This window comes from Manacus candei, unplaced genomic scaffold (genome assembly GCF_025592945.1).
Source record: "Manacus candei isolate 608988 ecotype Guabito, Panama unplaced genomic scaffold, ASM2559294v1 h1tg000007l, whole genome shotgun sequence".
In the NCBI taxonomy this organism is placed as follows: Eukaryota; Metazoa; Chordata; class Aves; order Passeriformes; family Pipridae; genus Manacus; species Manacus candei.
Genome location: NW_026138055.1, coordinates 7,170,254 through 7,188,266, shown reverse-complemented (window position 1 = coordinate 7,188,266; position 18,013 = coordinate 7,170,254). Strand labels below are relative to the sequence as shown.

Sequence of the window (18,013 nt, the reverse complement as noted above, 5' to 3'; positions counted from 1 at the left end):
TATTGCATGGAACAGAGTCTGTGGGATACTCAATATTTCTGAAGGGACAAATAGAGACCAGGCAGCACATCCCATAACACAACATTAGGTACTTGAATTTAGGCAGCTGAATCTCAGCTATTGTGTCATGCAGTTGGAAATTAAGCAAGTACCAGAGTGGGATGGATGAGGAGAGGTGCCACTGGGGGTGGTCATCAGGGAAAACTGGGGGGGGGGAAGTCTAATAGTGACCATTGGGACTAATAGCCAAAAAAAAATATGGGCTCTGGGGAAAAAAATTCTGTATCTCTAGGAAGGAAACAAGCTGATTGTCCAGTCTGGCCTAGGAATGGAGGGTCCTTCACTAAGCAAAACCTATCTCCAGCCTGACTTGCAGCTTGTGGAGCCCATGAGCTGGTTCCTGGCTCCCTCTTGTGGGAAGAGCTACTGGAGGAGGCAGGGACCTTGTTGGGCAGGATTTGCTCAGCTGGAAAGGTAAAAGCAAGAGGAGATGCCTCTTTGCTCCATCTTCAGCATTGATAATCCACAGAGTAAATATGTGACCATTATTGATATGTTTGGAGAGCGGGGGTGGGTTTTTGGTTTCAGACATCGAATTTTAGGCACTGGAGGGAGTCACATTCAGGGTAAGTGTATAATTATGAAGTTAACTTTTTTCTAACTTCATATAATTTTATAACATTTCTATAACTTTAAAAAACTCTGTAAGTGTAGTTATATTGGGACTTCTTCTCTGGCCTGGCTGTGGGCAGGATTAGGTTGAGTCAGGCAGGAATCTGCAGTTTCTTTCTCCATTGAACAGCTTTTCCCAGCCCCTGCCTGTATTGTGCACCCACCATGTCCCTCCCCAGCCACCCTGGTACCCAGCAGACTGTCTCCAGCTTGCTGGGGTGGGAGTGGAGCTGGAGAGGAGGGAGGGAGGTTTCACCTCCCTTGTCCATGACAATCTTCCTTCCTGAGGCAAGGACTCCAGCTGGCCAGAGCTGGTGGTCAGCTTTGCCTACACTGGTGGGGCATCTTTCCTTCCTTGCAGACAGTCCAGCTGCCATTCCAGCTAACACAGGGTTGTGGCTGGGGCAGGACATCAGGAGCTGTAACTGGACCAAGCCCGGGGATGTTTTGCTCTAAACACTGTCCACGACTATTTCTGGGTACATACCCAAAGCCCACCTCAGGCTGTCCTGTGGTCCCCCCCGGGCCACCATCCTCCTTTGCAGCATCCCTGAGCCTGGTTCCTGCCTGCAACTGATCCTATAGATCCCCTCATCCCACCCTGCATGCTCGTCCTGCAGCCTGGACTGATCTCTGCAGCCAGACCTTGACCAACATCCCCTCAGGCTGCCCCTTCCCCTCCATAGCTACAGCCCTGCTCCTGGGGTGTCTGACCCTCCTGGGGTGGTCCCCATGGAAAGGACATTCCCAGCACCCAGCCTGGGGTCCTTGGATCCCTCCACCCCGACCTCGTGGCGCAAGGGCAGCGCGTCTGACTCCAGATCAGAAGGTTGTGTGTTCAAATCACACCGGGGTCACACCTGGGGCACCACCAACACCCTTCTGTTTTTCTGGGGGGCTTCTCTGTGGGAGGGGCACTAGGCAGCTCTAGTGGGACACCTCTGGCATGGGCTGTGTGAGAACACAATACCCAGAGCTTGTCTTTGAGCCAGGAGCTGTGACAGAGTGAAGAGTTGTGGTGGGTGTCTGCCACAACTTGTCTCATGAAGGAGGTGAAGTCTTCCTCAAGAAAATGCTGGGAGCTTTTTTTACTGCAAGCTCAGTCACTTCTGGAGGATCTGGACAGCAATACTTGCCTGGCAGGGTAACATGGAATGCTAGTCAGTCCAGGGGATTTCTTGAGGTGAGTCAAGAGTATTTAATCAGTGTAGGATTATGGAAAATGGGACAAGTTTCTGATGAACAACATGAGAAGTTTTTTTTTTTTTCCAAGAAGATTAAGAAAGACCAACTGGAGAGCTCTAGTTTGGGCAACCTCAGCTCAGGGCCAACATGAAGACTACAGAAGCAATACTACTGAAATCCAAGCCCAAATGAAAGGATGTGAAAATAACTGGAAAGAGTGACCATGGATTTACCAAGGCCAGAACACTCCTGACTAGAGTAGTAGGTTTCAGTGAGGAGGTGATTTCCATGATGGTCAAGAGAACACCAAGGAATATAATTTAACTTGGCTTTGGTTTGACCTCTGATGGGGTCTCACAGACATGTCACTGCAGCAGGACACAGACACAGAGCAGCTGAGCTGAACCCAAAGGCAAAGTGAAGTGGCACGACCAGGGGACAAAGGTGCTGGGGTCAGTAGTTGGCAGCCCAGCTGATCTCCTTCCCTGCCTGATGCTGCCCTGGGTGTTGGTTGGTGTCTGTGGTGGGCACAGAGGAGGTTCTGCAGAAGGAAGGACACGGGCAGGCTGATGGGGACATGGGAATGACGAGGGGAAGGGGCCAGTGGCACAATGGACAACGCGCCTGACTACGGATCAGGAGATTGCAGGTTCGACTCCTGCCTGGCTCGACACTTTTAGCCCAGGGAACTTCCTCCTGCCCCCTCCATCAGGACCTTCCTTCTCCTGCCCATCATCCCTCCTCCCAGGCCTTCTGCAGGGCAAAGTGCTGGGCTGTCCTCTTGCCCTGCAGGAAGGAAAGAGTCCCTCCAGACCTCATGGCCTCCAAAAGGAGCAGAGCTGGGACCCACACCACAGCCAGGGGCACCACAGCAGGTCCCTCAGCAGAACACAGACGTCTCCTGAACTGCTGCCCTGCAGGTTGGGCAGACCCAGCACATCCAGACTGTCCTGGCACCTCATGTACTCTGGTCCTCAGCCCCCTTTGAGGTTCACATTGGTCTTGCTGCTGTTTGTCAGTGCCTTGAAAAGTTCTGCTCTGGAAGGAGTGCACTGCTTACAGCTTTGATGTCACAAAATTATGTTCCTGGGATGCTGATACCAGAGAGATGAAAAAAAGCCTGGAAGAGTAAGGAACACAAGAAGGCAGCCGTCCTTTGTCACCTCCACAACAACCAGGCAGTTTCAGGGTGAGCCAGGCAGGAGTTGAACCAGCAGTGTCCTGATCAATAGTCAGGCATGCTCATAGTGCATTGTGGCACTGTCCCCAGCCTCTGGTCCCACCTGCTGAGCCCATTGTGCCCCTTTTGGAGGCCATGAGGTCTGGAGGGACTCTTTCCTTCCTGCAGGGCAAGAGGACAGCCCAGCACTTTGCCCTGCAGAAGGCCTGGGAGGAGGGATGATGGGCAGGAGAAGGAAGGTCCTGATGGAGGGGGCAGGAGGAAGTTCCCTGGGCTAAAAGTGTCGAGCCAGGCAGGAGTCGAACCTGCAATCTCCTGATCCGTAGTCAGGCGTGTTGTCCATTGCGCCACTGGCCCCTTCCCCTCGTCATTCCCATGTCCCCATCAGCCTGCCCGTGTCCTTCCTTCTGCAGAACCTCCTCTGTGCCCACCACAGACACCAACCAACACCAACCAGCATCAGGCAGGGAAGGAGATCAGCTGGGCTGCCGACTACTGACCCCAGCACCTTTGTCCCCTGGTCGTGCCACTTCACTTTGCCTTTGGGTTCAGCTCAGCTGCTCTGTGTCTGTGTCCTGCTGCAGTGACATGTCTGTGAGACCCCATCAGAGGTCAAACCAAAGCCAAGAAAAATTATGACCAAGGAAGAAATTTCTTTAAAGAAATCTGTTATATCGTCTGGGAGTGTTCTGCCCTTGGTAAATTCATGTTCCCTGTTTCCAGTCATCATCACATATTTCAGGAACATTCCTTTCATAGTCTTTATTTGGGCTCTTTGGTGACTGAGCCTGCAGTTACAAGATTCTTCACTTTTCAGAGGAAGCCTTCACTTCCTTCAGCTTCTTCATGAGGCAAACCATGGCAGACACCCACCACAACATCAGTGACCTGGCTGAAGGGTGAGAGCCCAGGGAGGGATGGGACAGAGGGGCAGAGTGATCTGCATGGATCCAGGAGATGTAGGGGCAGATGACCTCACAGCAGATTCCATCCATCACCTGGGAAGGTGACCCCAGTCAGGTTGTGTGAAAGGCATGAGGGTCCCTCCTGCCACAGGGCTTAACGTGGATCCATCTTCCAGGTGAATGGGGCCTGTTTCCCCAGGGAGATGCTGGCATGCCATCCCTCCTGTCCCTCTGGAGACAGCATGCCCAGGTGCCTGTTCCTCCAGGAGAGGCTCTGCAGGGCTACTCTGGGCAGTGGTCATTTTTGGCCTTCTTCCTCTGAAGTATCTCATTTAGAGCCCTCTTTATTCAGCAAGGCAACAGGCAAAGACGGTCCGACTCCTACGTCAGGTGAATCAAAATTCCCCTTCCCTCAAAGAACGGCCCCAAGTCTGGGATGACATTTGGGGGCACAGTGTCCCATCCCCGACCTCGTGGCGCAATGGCAGCGCGTCTGACTCCAGATCAGAAGGCTGTGTGTTCAAATCACACCGGGGTCAGCGTGTCCCACCTGTGGAATGCGAGATGGGCACCTCAGGAACAGTTGTTTTTGCCCTCCTGCTCTGTTCCCCACAGCCCTGGTGAAGGCAGTGTTTGAAGTATCTGAATAACTCCAGCCTTCCCTTATCCTGCGTTTGCAAAGGTGACAGGATTAGTGGATATCTCAGATGTGGCTTCTTGTCTTGGTATCACTTCTGGTTCCAAACCCCACATGGAAGGTAAGGGCGTCTGACTCCAGACAAAGACTTCAACAAAAAGCCCAGCCTGCAGTCTCCTGATCCATATCAGGGCACGTTATCCATAGCAACACTGGCTCTTGTGAGCCTGGCACGTCATAGCAACACATTCTCTTGATGCCATTTGTGTTTTCTGCCACTCTGAGAAAACTCCAGGTCCATCTGCTCTGCACCCTGCTGTTAGGTGGGATAAGATCCCTTTGCTGATGAACCAAGGCAGGCAAGGCCTCAGGATGCTTCCAGTGCCAAAAAACTCTTACGTGTATGTTCTCCCATGACTCCCATTCCCACTTACGGGATGAACGCAGATCTGAGAGCCCTTATCCCGTGTCCCTGAGTGCTGATGTGTCACCGACGGGTGGAGTGAGCGCAGGTTCCCTCGGTGTTTGACCTCAAGATGTCGCCACTTTGCTGTTTCCAACGCCACAGAATCACGGAACCATCGGGGTCGAAAAAGACCTCCAGGTTCATTAAGTCCGACGTCCCCAGCTCTCCCGAACACAAAGAAGCGAGGGGAGCACTCAAGGGCTGGTGAGACGTCTCCTGGCTGTGGATCGAACACACACATCTGTAACGTGGGGAAAACATTGCAGCTGGAATGTGTACCTGCTGAACCCTGTGTGTGCAAGTCCATTCTCTCAGCTGCTTATTGCTAGGCAGGATTTGTACCACCACTCTGTCTCCATAATGTGATTTTTTTGTATCTTTGGCTTCTCAGAATGGAAAGAAACTCAGGTGTTTCCTTTTGCAGACCTTCCACAGCTGAAAAAAAAAAACAATATAGTATCATTTTCTAGATGCTGTTCCTGGGAGTACTGGCACACTCTTGAAAGAATGATATTTGGTAAGAAGTATCATTCTGGTATACTTCTCATTAGAAGTATTATTTTCACTTCCAACCACTGGGAACAGTTTTTTACATTTCACAAAAAATGCTCAATTTACAATTATTCTTACTTTTCAATGGTTTGAACTCTTCTGACTTTTTAAAACCTTTTTTTATAAAGCAGGAGCTACTTGAGTCACAATTTAGGGAGAAGGTGTCCCTGCCTCTGGCAGGGGGTTGGAACTAAATGATCTTCAAGGTTGCTTTCCAATCCAAACCATTCTATGATTCTATGAAGAGCTGGCTGGTGATGAGGTTTAATCAAAGGGACAGTTTAACAAAGAGTAGAACTTGATGTCTCCCATGTAAGTTGTCATAGGTTACTTAATAACCAAGTTATTTCATAATTTAGAGACTCTCTGAATGCTTCTAGTTAAAATATTCTGTCTTGAATAACCAAGGAAATCTTTGAGGCCTTATCAAATGGGGAAATGTGAGGTAGAAAGGCTTAAAATATTCCAAAAAGCTGTAAATCTCAACAACAAGTGCTCTTTTATATAAAACTTTATTTCCAGTTCTTAGGAAATTGTGATTAGTCCTATTGAGGTCTGTTGTACAAAGTAGTTTACTTTAAATATTGACATACAAGTATCTTGACCAGAGGAGGATGGGAACCCTGTGAGCACAAGCCCCGCTCTCCTGAGCTGGGACCCCTGCACACAGAGCCAGATTGGGTCCAACTCTGGGCTTTTTGTGTCTGGTGAAAATGATTACAGAAAGTTGACCTATCTTTTGTCAGGCAGCAAGGATTTTTTCTGGCTGTGTAAGCAACCGTGCCACCCTTGTGTCACCAGGCTGTGCTCCGTTCCAGCACAATCCCATGACTGTGCTGGAAGCTGAAGTTTCATTTTCATTTGAGAGGACCAGGTCACATCTCCCTGTGAGTGACCAAGGAAAGGTCACTTTTGGTCTGCTGGACCTTCTTAGGGATAAAGATTATAGAAACACAGAATGGTGAGGTTGGAAGGGACCACAGTGGGTCATCTGGTCCAACCTCCCTGCTCCAGCTGGGTCACCCCAGAGCACATGGCACGGGATGGTGTCCAGATGGTTCTTGAATGTCTCTGGTGAGGGAGACTCCACAACATCTCTGGGCAACCTGTAGGTCCTCCTGTTTGCAGAGTGAGACTCATTCCCAGGTGCTGGTGCCAATTAAAGGTCTTCAGCCTCTTTTTCCCTCAGTACCTGAATCACTGATGAAGTGGCTGCTGGAGAAGTGATTGAGGAGTCCATTAATATTTGGACATCAGGAAGAATTTCTTCACTAGAAGGGTTGTCACGCATTGGCACAGACTGCTAGGTGGTGGAGTCCCCATCCCTGGAGGTGTTCAAGGAACGACTGGACGTGCCACTCAGTGCTCTGGGCTGGTTGACAAGATGGTGATGAGCATTTTATCTGGTCAAGCCTGTCCTTGGTGGTCTCATCCCTTTCCCTATTTACATCTATGTCCCACTCCTGCCTTAGTGTGGAGCAGGATGGGGGTGCCAGGGCTGTGATTTGCCAGTCATCCATGGGGTGCCCCAGTCTTCAATATGGGGAATTTTTGTAAATATCTTCAGCAACTGGATAGGAAAAAAACCCTAAAGAATGAAACATTCAGGTTTGCAATTTTATTTCAGGTATTTAAAAGCTATGTCAACAGCAGGAAACTTAATAAAATGGAGTGACTGGGCAAATAGATGATGGATGTACACTGAGATAATGAATCTAGGGAAAAATAACCCAGACTGTGACAATGGACTCACAGTTGCAACTCAAGAAAGATATCTTGACATTTGCAAACAGCAAACTTGTCAACCTTGCTGCCATGGGAGGACGTGAAGGAAGACAATACCAGTGAGATCAGAGATGGTCCAACAGGACATTGCTCTGTTATGTTACAACATGAGGTCAAGAATGCCCCAACAGAGAGCTGGGGGTTGTTTCTTTCCCAATGTAGATTTTGGTGACAGCATGTGGCTGATATTTATCTTTCCCTGCAATCAGGAGGCAGAAGGATGTCAGTACTCTGATATCTTTAAAATCAGGCCGTAAACCAGTATGAGATGAACAGTATGAGCCAAGAATCCTCAAGAGAGAAATACTTCTATGGATTTTTTTCAGGGCAAAACATCAATAAAAAGGTCTCAAAGCAATCTCTTATATCTATCTCTGTTGCAGTCCCCAAACCTGAAAATCTTCAAACCTCCTTGTGTTGGCAGGTTTCAGACCTTAATTCGTAACGATTTTCCTGTAAATTCTCTGCTCTTTTTCACTTGTTTTTTACCAGCTGCAGACCCAGGATATACTCCTGAGTGATTTTCATGTTGTCTCTTTAGGAACTGGGTGAATTTCAGAACAAACTCCAAGACCTACACAAAGCACGAGGACCAGCTTTGTGAGCAGACACCAATGCTGAGATGTAATCAAGAGTAGATTTTTTTCAATGAATAAATGTCTAAATGAATGCAAGTCAGAGCTCATCAGTTTGTTGGTACCTGCCCTTCTAGTACTATTCCCTGTTCTATCACAGTTCATTGGGTTTTCAAAGCCCCAGAAGCATTCTAGACACTTGTTATGCCTTATGTTTGTAGTGGAAAAGTCATGATGGGAATTTCTCCCGAGAAAGAGAGTGGGAAGATGAAGCTGGAGGATATGACCCTGCTCAGCACATCATTCCCCATCTCCCAAGGTTGATAGAGGAATAATACTGCTCTTAGTCTTTAGAGCATGGAAAATCAACCGAATTTTCTTTCCTTTGCCTGAACTTTTCCCTGGGATTCTGTCCCTCATGTAAGAACAGGAGCTGCCTGCAAATGGGATTTGCTCCTGCAGCTCGCCTGCTTCCTTCCTTCCTTTATGTTTCCAAGATTTTAAATCATATTCCTGTACTCAAAACTGCTCTTGCAACTAAATGACTGCACAAGACCTACTTCCTTAATGCAGGGGAAATGGCTGATCAGGTATAGAACTGCTGTAATCTAAAGGGCCAATTAGTTTGCAGGAGAAAAGCCAGAGATTTCACTAACTTTTGGTGTGAGTGCAACACCTTTAGGTCCAAATAATGTACCACCATAACTGCTGAGTGTTCTGGGGCAGGGAGAGTGAGTGGAGGGGAAGGAGAGGAGGATCCTGCAATAACATCCATAGCAAAATTCCATGAGGCAGCATCACGTCCATGTTGGCAAGTGAAAAAGTGTAGGGGCAGGTACAGGAAATGGCTCTATAATATCAGCTCACCTGGGCACAGTTTGGGCACAGGCCAACAGGCACCAACCCAAACTATCCCTGGGTACAGGTGGGGGGTGGCATGAACTAGGGATGATTCCCTGTAGATACTTTTAATGCAGCCACCTCATCCTGGAGGGTGAAAGACTTTAATAGTATGGATATGACCAGTCATCTGAGTTGCCTTAGAGTCACAGAATGGTTTGGGTTGGAAAGGATCTTAAAGATCATGTCATTTCAACCCCCTGCCATGGGCAGGGACACCTTCCACTAGCCCAGGTTGCTCCAAGCTCTGTCCAGCCTGGCCTTGAACACTTCCAGGGATCCAGGGACAGCCACAGCTTCTCTGGATAATCTGTGCCAGGGCCTCACCACCCTCCCAAGGAAGAATTCCTTCCCAATATCCCATCTAACCCTGCCTTTTGTCAGTTTGAAGCCATTTCTCCTTGTCCTGTCCCTCCAATCCCTTGTCCAAAGTCCCTCTCCAGCTCTCTTGGAGCCCCTTTAGCTACTGGAAGGGGCTCTAAGGTCTCCCTGGAGCCTTCTCTTCTCCAGGCTGAACATCCCCAGCTCTCCCATAGGAAGGTGTGCCAATAAAACTGGCGTGCCACAGATTTCCCTCTTCATTGTCTTTCCTTCTGCCTCAGTCTAGCAGAAGGGGTTAGAAAAGATTTTAAGGATAATTGTGTACCTATTCTCAATCAGCTTCAGTTGATGTGACTGGCCAGGCCAGAGAACTCTACCTTGTAGTTCCTGCCTAAGGAGCAGCAATCCATGGAGCTTGTTGTGAAGAGGTGACACATTTTTGCTTTGATAAGGAGTTTGTCTCTTTGTTGTATTTTTATAATCGCTTATCAAGGCCAAACTTTTACTTACACCCTTTGCATCAACACCCGCAACAGCATCCTCACTGTCCCTCTGAAGGGCTGGAGATGGGATAGAGGGTGGGTTAAACTGAATTTTAACTCCCAGCAAAGACATGGACACGAAAAGTGTAGAGAGGACTCCTGAGAAACGCAATCCTTAATGCTGCCAGCAAGTCTTGGCCTTTCCAAGGGTCGATTTCCTAGAAGTGTCTGGCTCATTACCCAGGAGGAATCCCATCCTTGGAGGGGGGATTGAGGTTCTGCCATTAAAGACATGGTTTCCCAGGGAAGTCATGCACAGGGGAGCAGGAACTATGAGGCGTGGGTGGTTCTGTGGAGACCTTTATGCAGAGGCCTGGAAGTGACCCTCTTGGCTGCTGTGGGGGTGGATCACAGAAAATCATCTTGAACATTTTGTCAACTTCAACAGATGAAGGTCAGGTTGGTTTATGCCCTGTTGATGTGCCTGTGAAGAAGGGAGATCAAAAATTAACAACTCTGTGACTTTCCTGTCCTTTTGAGGGATTCTTCCATACTGGACTCTGCATGTGCTGCAATGTCATTCCTGCTGCCAGCTAAGGCTGGAGAAAGTCTCATCCCGCAGCACGGGGACAAACACAGTGAGGAAACAACATCCATGGATGGAGAGATGACATAAGGACAGAGGCAGGAGAACAGATTTACATGGTGCTCCCAGAGGCATCTCTGACAGATCATAAAATCACAGATGGGTTTGTGTTGGAAGGGACCCTAAAGATCAACTAGTTCCAACCCCAATTCCATGGGCAGGGACACCTTCCACTAGCCCAGGTTGATTCAAGCCCCGTCCAACCTGGCCTTGAACACTTCCAGGGATGGGGCAGCCACAACTCTGGGCAACCTGTGCCAGGGCCTCATCACCCTTACACTTATCTCAAGGAGATATTTAATGGACACCAGATACCAAAGAGATGTTTACTGTCCTGTATCTGACCCCTAAGAAATGGTACAGTCACATATGGAGGAGTTTTCAACACACAAAGGGTGCAACTCTGGCAAGAAAATTAACTGAAACCTGTCTTAAGCTAGAACCTGGGAAGCAAACATTTAGGTGATGTAGGCACAAGGGAAAAGCTCTTAGTCCCCAGGCAGGCGCTGCCCCTTCTCTTCCCATCCCCAGCACTTGGAGCCCACTGGGTGGGAGAAAGCAAAGTCCACCCACTCCTCCAGCCCCTGCATTACACAATGCACTGATGATGTGCTTGACTACGTCATGGCTTGCATCACTGGGGTTTGCCTGTGATATTGACCTGCTTTCCAAGGGGCAAGTTGGCCAGGAGTCAGCAGTGCCCTGGCAGCCAGGAGGGCCAACCCTGTCCTGGGGAGCATCAGGCCCAGCATCGCCGGTTGGGCCAGGGAGGGGATTGTCCTGCTCTGCTCTGACCTGGGGCAGCCCCACCTGGGATATTGGGGCAGTTTTGGGCACCTCAATGTAAGAAAGTTATTAAGCCACTAGAGAGTGTCCAAAGAAGGGCAATGGAGATTGTAAAGGGTCTTGAGGGGAAACCATGTGAGGACACTGAGGGCACTTGGTGTGTTCAGCTGGAGAAGAGGAGACTGAGGGGAGACCTCACTGCAGTTACAACTTCCTTGGGAGGGGAAGAGGAGGGGCAGGCACTGATCTCTGCTCTGTGGGGACCAGCAACAGAATGCCAGGAAACGGCCTGAAGTTGTGTCAGGACAGGTTTAGGTTGGATCTCAGGAAAAGGTTCTTCCCCTAGAGGGTGGTTGGGCACTGAACAGGCTCCCCAGGGCAGTGGTCACAGCCCCAAGGCTGCCAGAGCTCAAGGAGCGTTTGGATGATACTCTCAGGCACATGGTGTGACTCTTGGGGATGGTCCTGTGCAGGGCCAGGAGTTGGACTCGATGATCTTTGTGGGTCCCTTCCAACCAGCACGTTCTGTGATTCTGTGAAATGAAGTAACTAAGTAAATTAAGTACTAAGTAACTAAGTAAATTAAAGTATTTTAATGGAGTCCTCCAGATGGTTTGTTTTCTTTGTTCCTTAAAGGATTTTAAGTTCAGGTTGAATAGGGCTTTGAGGGTCTAGTGGGTGGTGTCTACCCATGGCAGAGGGTTGGAAAGACATGGTCTTTAAGGTCCCTTCCAAACCAAACCAAACCATCCTATGATTTTATGATATGATATATTTCAAGTAATCTTTTATAACTCAACATATTTTGTTTATTAAATTAGTTATTTACACTTTCTTTTAATATTATCCCTCACTGTGTATCATCTGTGCAAGTAGAGATCTGTAATGCTTAACTTCCAACGTGGGATTTAGATGTCGCTCACAAGTTTTTAATCACGGTGATTTTCTTAGGTGACAGTGGCACCCAAGCAGAGACTGTGAGGAAACCTCATGCAACTTTAATCAGGACACTGATTTGTGCAGAAAATAGATATTTGGACCCCAAATGACTTATGGCACAGGAAAAACTACTAGCAGTAGGATAGAGAGGATGTACATACATGGGAAGGTCAATGCCACACTGACCTGACTGATTTTAAATATATATTATATATATATATATATATATATATGCTTTCCCAAATAACCATGTGCCTATGCAGCTTTAAATGCATACTTTTAGTCAAAATGGCAAAACCAAGTCCTACCAGTGATGAATCCAATTCTTGTGGCTGCAGCACTAGCAACTGCCTACCTAACACGAGCCAGTGGAGCTCCATTGATTGTATTTTTTATGATGGTTGTGCCAAAATCAACAGAAACCTACCCAATACACCGTAGTAGACATTTAGCTGATGCACAGAGGGAAGCATTTAGATACTGCTCACTGTCTATGAAAACACTTCTGGTGTTTTGGTTTGTCATCAACTGCACCATATTTCTTAAATTTAAGGCTCCTGTTCTATTCCATAGGATACCACCCCCCACAGAAACCTCAGCCCCTTCCAGGAAAAGCATCTCTCCAGCAGGATTAGGGCTGTGTGACAGATCAGGAAACTCATCATGCAGGACCAGAGAAGTACTAGTCTTTTCTTCACTACATATAGAACATCCTGCATCCCACCTATGTCTTAAACTCTGCTTATTAGTCCTTCTCACCCCCACAGAGGAATTCTCCCACAGCTTAGGGGTGCAGAGGGCAGTACATTTCTCCATGCTGATTTCCAGTGCTGTCATTTAAATGTCTGTTTAATGTTGACTCACTGTCTGTATTTCAGTGTGAGGGCACATGAAATGGAGATCAAAGCAACCAAGGGTAGGTAATAATTGACCAGGCCTCCAGACCTCAGCACTGCAGCATCCCTGAACCTGACATGGGCAGGGGCCTCCTCTTGTGCCTCTTCAGTGACACCAGGAAATGTCTCACACGCCAGGATTCATTAACTGATCTGCTGTACTTCTCTTCCTCTAAAAGGTTTAAGATCTTTCTTTAATAGGGGGCCAGTGTAGCTATTCCAGTTAGGACTGATGGAAAAACAGAGGTTAAAATGTGGCTTGTGCACTTAACCCATTTAAAATGGCATAAACTACCTTACTGACAAGTCACATCTCGGAACATCTTGCACAAGAGTAAAATGTATCTATTAGAGGATTTACACTAATAAAGCCCCATGGATGAAGCAGCATCATAGAATCACAGACGGGTTTAAGTTGGAAGGGACCTTAAAGATCATGTCATTCCAACCCCCTGCCACAGGCAGGGACACTTTCCACTAGCCCAAGTTGCTCCAAGCCCTGTCCAGCCCTGGCCTGGAACACTTCCAGGGATGGGGCAGCCACAGCTTCTCTGGATAATCTGTGCCAGGGCCTCACCACCCTCACAGCCAAGAATTTCTTCCTAATATCTAATCTATTTCTGTTTCAAGCCATTCCCCCTTGTCTTATCACTCCAGGCTCTTTTTTGAAGTCCCTCTCCATCTCTCTTGGAACCCCTTTAGGCACTGGAAGGGGCTCCAAGGTCTCCCTGGAGCCTTCTCTTCTCCAGGTTGAACAACCTCAGCTCTCAAATATCCCTCATGGGATGGCAGGTTAATAAATAGGCATGGCAGTGGTCCAGACAACACACAGATGTGCAGACTGATTGGCCTGAACTGCTCCTTCCCTGCACTATGTGGGATATGCCTATGTTCCAAGTGGTGTAAAATGCTATGGAGAAGCAGGCTGGATACCAGCTTCACCTGTAGCTATCCAGGCAGAGGTGCAATGAGTGCACATCTCTTACCACGAAGTATCTGCAATCACCTGTGGTAGAAAAACATTCCATTCCCTACACTGCAAAGATAAGAGCTGTAAATGAGATTGACACTGATTTCCCACAGAGAAAACTGTAAAGGGACACTAGGCAGCAACAAAAATCAGAAAACCCAAGTGAATTTGTTAAAATTGCCTTGGTGATGATGACAAATTGAATGCAAGATTTCAGTCTGTTCTTTTATTTTGCTTGCTTAGTCTTGGAAGCGTCAGACAAAAGGCACAATTGAAGAACATGGTGTTATCCCAGTTCATTAACTTATTGATGATTATTCAGAATGAAGTACTGAAGCCTATAGTACCTGAAGGGAGGTTGTTATGAACTATTATGGGGAGTAGTTTGTCAATCAAGAAGGGAAAAAGAGGATAAAAACACCTGCCTTGCAGAAGACTGAGAAATCTGGTACAGTGCTGCTTGTAAGGGCTGGCCCCACTCAATATTTTGGATTTTCCTTGACATGTCACCTTTGAAAAGCTGTGCTTCTGAGTGAGAAGCAAAATTCAATTGCAGTCTCCCCAGATCCCCTTTGCTTAGACAGCTTGATATCACTGGGTAGGTACCTGCAGCTCCTGGAGTTCCCAATTCATGTCTGGGAGTTAATGCTCAGCAGAGATTTCCAGGGCTCCATCCCAGCCCTGACTACCGTGGGACACAGCTCCACGCACACCCTGCTGTGTTCCAGCCCCAGGTCACTGCTGTGCTGCATGAATTGCTCTGTTCCTGGGGGGTTTTGTGCAAGTTTCACCTGGTTTTTGAGCAATCAGTTTGCACCTGTCTTTGTTCTTGCTAGAAGTCAAAGTCATGGAATTTTCCTTTTGCTCTGAATGATTTCTGGTTACCTGTGCTAGCAGGGCTTGAAATGTTGGTCACATTCATAGAATCATGGAATCATAGAATCCTGGAATGGTTTGGGTTAGAAGGCACCTTAAAGATCATCTCATTCCAACCCCTGCCATGGGCAGGGACACCTTCCACTAGCCCAGGTTGCTCCAAGCCCCTTCCAACTTGGTCTTGGACACTTCCAGGGATGGGGAAGCCATAAATTCTCTGGGCAACCTGTGCCAGTGTTTCACCACCCTCACTGTAAAAAAATTCTTCCTTATTTTCTAGAGGGATGTTTTCCTTCTGCAAGAAAGGAGGCTGTTCAGTAAAATCTGAATGCTATGGCAATTTGCATCAGTGAAATTAAAACAATTTGTCTCTGATAATGGATTTGTTCCATTCCACAGTACAGCCATGAAAGCATCACTGCACGTGATAACAAAGAGTGGTCACCACCTTCCCCAGTGCCACACCCTGATTTTATTTGGGAAAAACAACTAACATGGGCTTCTTCAAGGAGCGACAAATGCTCAAAAAACACATTTCCATTTGCAAAACATCACAACAGTTTTCTGTCTGTGAGAAAGACGGGTTGGGGAAATTCACATTTCAGTGGGTCTTGATTAAAACAAAAGGGTTTTGTTTCCTGCTGTTGCTGATCAAGTATCTGTCTCTCCTTCAGATGGTCCCACTGACATGTCACTGAAAGAGGAAAGAGAGAAGTGACAAATCAACTGTCCTCTCCACTAGAAATGGGGAAAGCTGGAGAGTTGCTGGCAAAGAAAAAAGACAATTTCCAAGCAAGGGTACAAAAAAAAAAGGAACAAAAAACCCAACACTTGACATTTCTTGGTTAATTAGATTTTATGGGTGGAAGAGGGAAATCAGTGTTTATATTGCTGTTGTTTGCTGCATAAATACTTAAGTAACTCACCTTGTTGCTGCTCTCTCAGCTGCTCAAGCCTGCCCGAGAGCACGGAGGTTAAACATAAACATGGGTAATGTTTTCATCCTTGGAATAATTCTTATAACAAAAATACCATTAACTCCCAGTTCAACATAATAAATGAGGCAATAAGGAAGCAAACCACCGAACCAGAATGTCAGAGGCAGGAACTGCAGAGGCATCTGGGCTGTGACAGAGTTTAACCTGTTGTTGGGGGTGACGGTGTTTGGGCAAAGGGAAGATTCCCATAGGTGTAAAGATGTTGTGGTCATTTGGCATCTACAAGCCCAGGATTCCATGAAGAGGAACCTTCTTTGCATGGATTCCCTTCTTAGAAAATTTACAGCCACGAGGATGGTGCTCTGACTTGAAGCCCCAGAAGATGCTGCACTTGGGGGAGTTATGTCAGCCAAGATTCTTATGGAATCAGCCCATCCTCCCAACCTTTTGGGGCAATATGAGAGGAAACATTCGGCATTGCATCACAAACTTGTACATATATAAGAAATAGTTTACTTTCTTTAAAAGGAAGGAGACATATTAGTGTCAGAACTCTAACTCTTGAGGTTTTTAATTTGGGCAAACAGGAACTGAGTGCAAGGAGGTCAGAATTTGTGACGCAAGGCTGAATGTAGGGCAGTGGGGAATGATGTGGGATGGAATGCCAGGCTGGATGGGGCTCTGAGCAACCTGGTCTACTGGAAGGTGTCTCTGCCCATGGCAGGGGGTTGGAACTGGATGGTCTTTAAGGTCCCTTCCAATTCGGGCTATTCTATGATTCTATGATTCTGTGATATAAGTGAGGATTGAGGGAAGGAGAGATCATTGTGTCACCCTTCTGCAGTGGGTGAGACTGTTTAAAAAGTGACAAAGAACAGTTGCATCAAATCAAGTCTTTCCCAATGCTTTCTTCTGCCTTTGATATCATCCACCTGGTGATAGGGATGGGGAGACAGAGTCAAAATGTTACATGAATTGTCAGTGGGTGACGAATCCAGGGTCAAAGCCAGGTCCCCACTCCAATGGTGCCTGACTTCCAAGCTCCCTGCCTAACCCATCCCTGTGCCTGTGTTGGAAAGACACCTGCAAAAGCTACAAAAACTGGTGCAGCTCAGTGGGGCTTGGCTGATGGTCACATTATATAACTGATGCATTAAGTGGAAATTCACCCTTGGGGGATTGCAACATGTTCACTGCCACCTGTGATAAGGGGGATAACCAGCCCCTTTCCATAAAGTTCATTGCAGTTACTCATTGACAAAGCACTCAGTGGTCACACTTGCACAATCCCACAGGCCCTATAAATACAGGGTGTCTTTCCCAGCCTTTCCTCAAGCCAACTCCATCCACCATTGGCACTTTGCAGGATCTCACAGACCACAAGTGACCCGCAGCCATGAAGATCCTCTACCTGCTCTTCGCTGTTTTCCTCCTCATCTTCCAGGTGACTTCAGGTGAGAAGCAAAATAAATCCTATAAACAACAGAAGGGTTTGTAAGCAAAGGTGTGTTCATCGGAGGGAGAAAGCAGCCATCACCTGACAGGCTAAATCTGATGCCATCAGGATGGTGCAGTGGGTTGGCTCAAGAGCATCTGTTTTAATGAGCATTTAATGATTTAATGAACATTTATCCTTCATCCTTTTAGACTGAAAACTGAGGTTTTTAACACTTTTCTCTTCTCACAGGTTCTGCAGATCCCCTTTTTCCTGACACTGCAGAGTGCAGGGGCCAGGGAAAATTCTGCCGTGCCGGGCAGTGCCCACCCACCTTCACTGCCTCAGGGACCTGCCACAACGGGGTGCTGAACTGCTGCTCCAAGTAAGTGCCTCGGGGTCTGAAGGGCACCACAGGGAATTGTTTGGTCCTGCTCTTTTATCCACTGTTTCTCTGAATAATCTGCACAACTCCCTGGGGCTTGCAGGGCAGCCCTTTTGTGAGAAAGCCCAGAGGGAGTGTGAACATGTGTATATCGACGTGTGTTTAAGGAGACAACTCATTTGGATGGAAGTTATGTACAATAAAAAGGGTTCAGGAGGGGTCAAAATTTTCCCAGAATTCACTTTATTTTAATTTTGATGGGGGAAAAAAAAAGTAAGTTTTTTCAAGAAATTATTAGAAAAATATTTCACAGTATTTTCACCCAAAAGAGGAAACATTTTCTCCTCCTTATGTTCTTTTAATTTCCAAAATTGCCTAGAAAATTTATATTTAAAGGGGAAAATATGTTCACAGAACTCTGCTTCTCATTCTTTTCCCATCTCTCCTTCTTTCCACCACTGCTCAGTTCTTAGAAAGGTAAA

The 18,013-nt window shown here is 47.2% G+C and overlaps 1 protein-coding gene and 4 non-coding genes across 5 annotated transcripts; 4 read left to right on the top strand and 1 right to left on the bottom strand.

Annotated features, from left to right (window-relative positions):
- The first annotated feature begins 1,457 nt into the window (after positions 1-1,457).
- On the top strand, positions 1,458-1,529 carry TRNAW-CCA (transfer RNA tryptophan (anticodon CCA)). The gene has a single exon. It is a non-coding gene; the product is annotated as a tRNA-Trp (tRNA).
- Positions 1,530-2,454: 925 nt separating this feature from the next.
- TRNAR-ACG (transfer RNA arginine (anticodon ACG)) lies at positions 2,455-2,527 on the top strand. The gene has a single exon. It is a non-coding gene; the product is annotated as a tRNA-Arg (tRNA).
- A 794-nt stretch (positions 2,528-3,321) lies between these two features.
- Positions 3,322-3,394, bottom strand: TRNAR-ACG (transfer RNA arginine (anticodon ACG)). The gene has a single exon. It is a non-coding gene; the product is annotated as a tRNA-Arg (tRNA).
- Positions 3,395-4,409: 1,015 nt separating this feature from the next.
- TRNAW-CCA (transfer RNA tryptophan (anticodon CCA)) lies at positions 4,410-4,481 on the top strand. The gene has a single exon. It is a non-coding gene; the product is annotated as a tRNA-Trp (tRNA).
- Positions 4,482-16,997: 12,516 nt separating this feature from the next.
- Positions 16,998-17,535, top strand: LOC127482263 (gallinacin-10-like). The gene is made up of 2 exons (XM_051812435.1): positions 16,998-17,165; positions 17,399-17,535. The coding sequence occupies exons 1-2, from the start codon at positions 17,108-17,110 to the stop codon at positions 17,533-17,535; spliced, it is 195 nt and encodes a 64-aa protein (XP_051668395.1). The 5' UTR covers positions 16,998-17,107.
- The last annotated feature ends 478 nt before the right edge of the window (positions 17,536-18,013 follow it).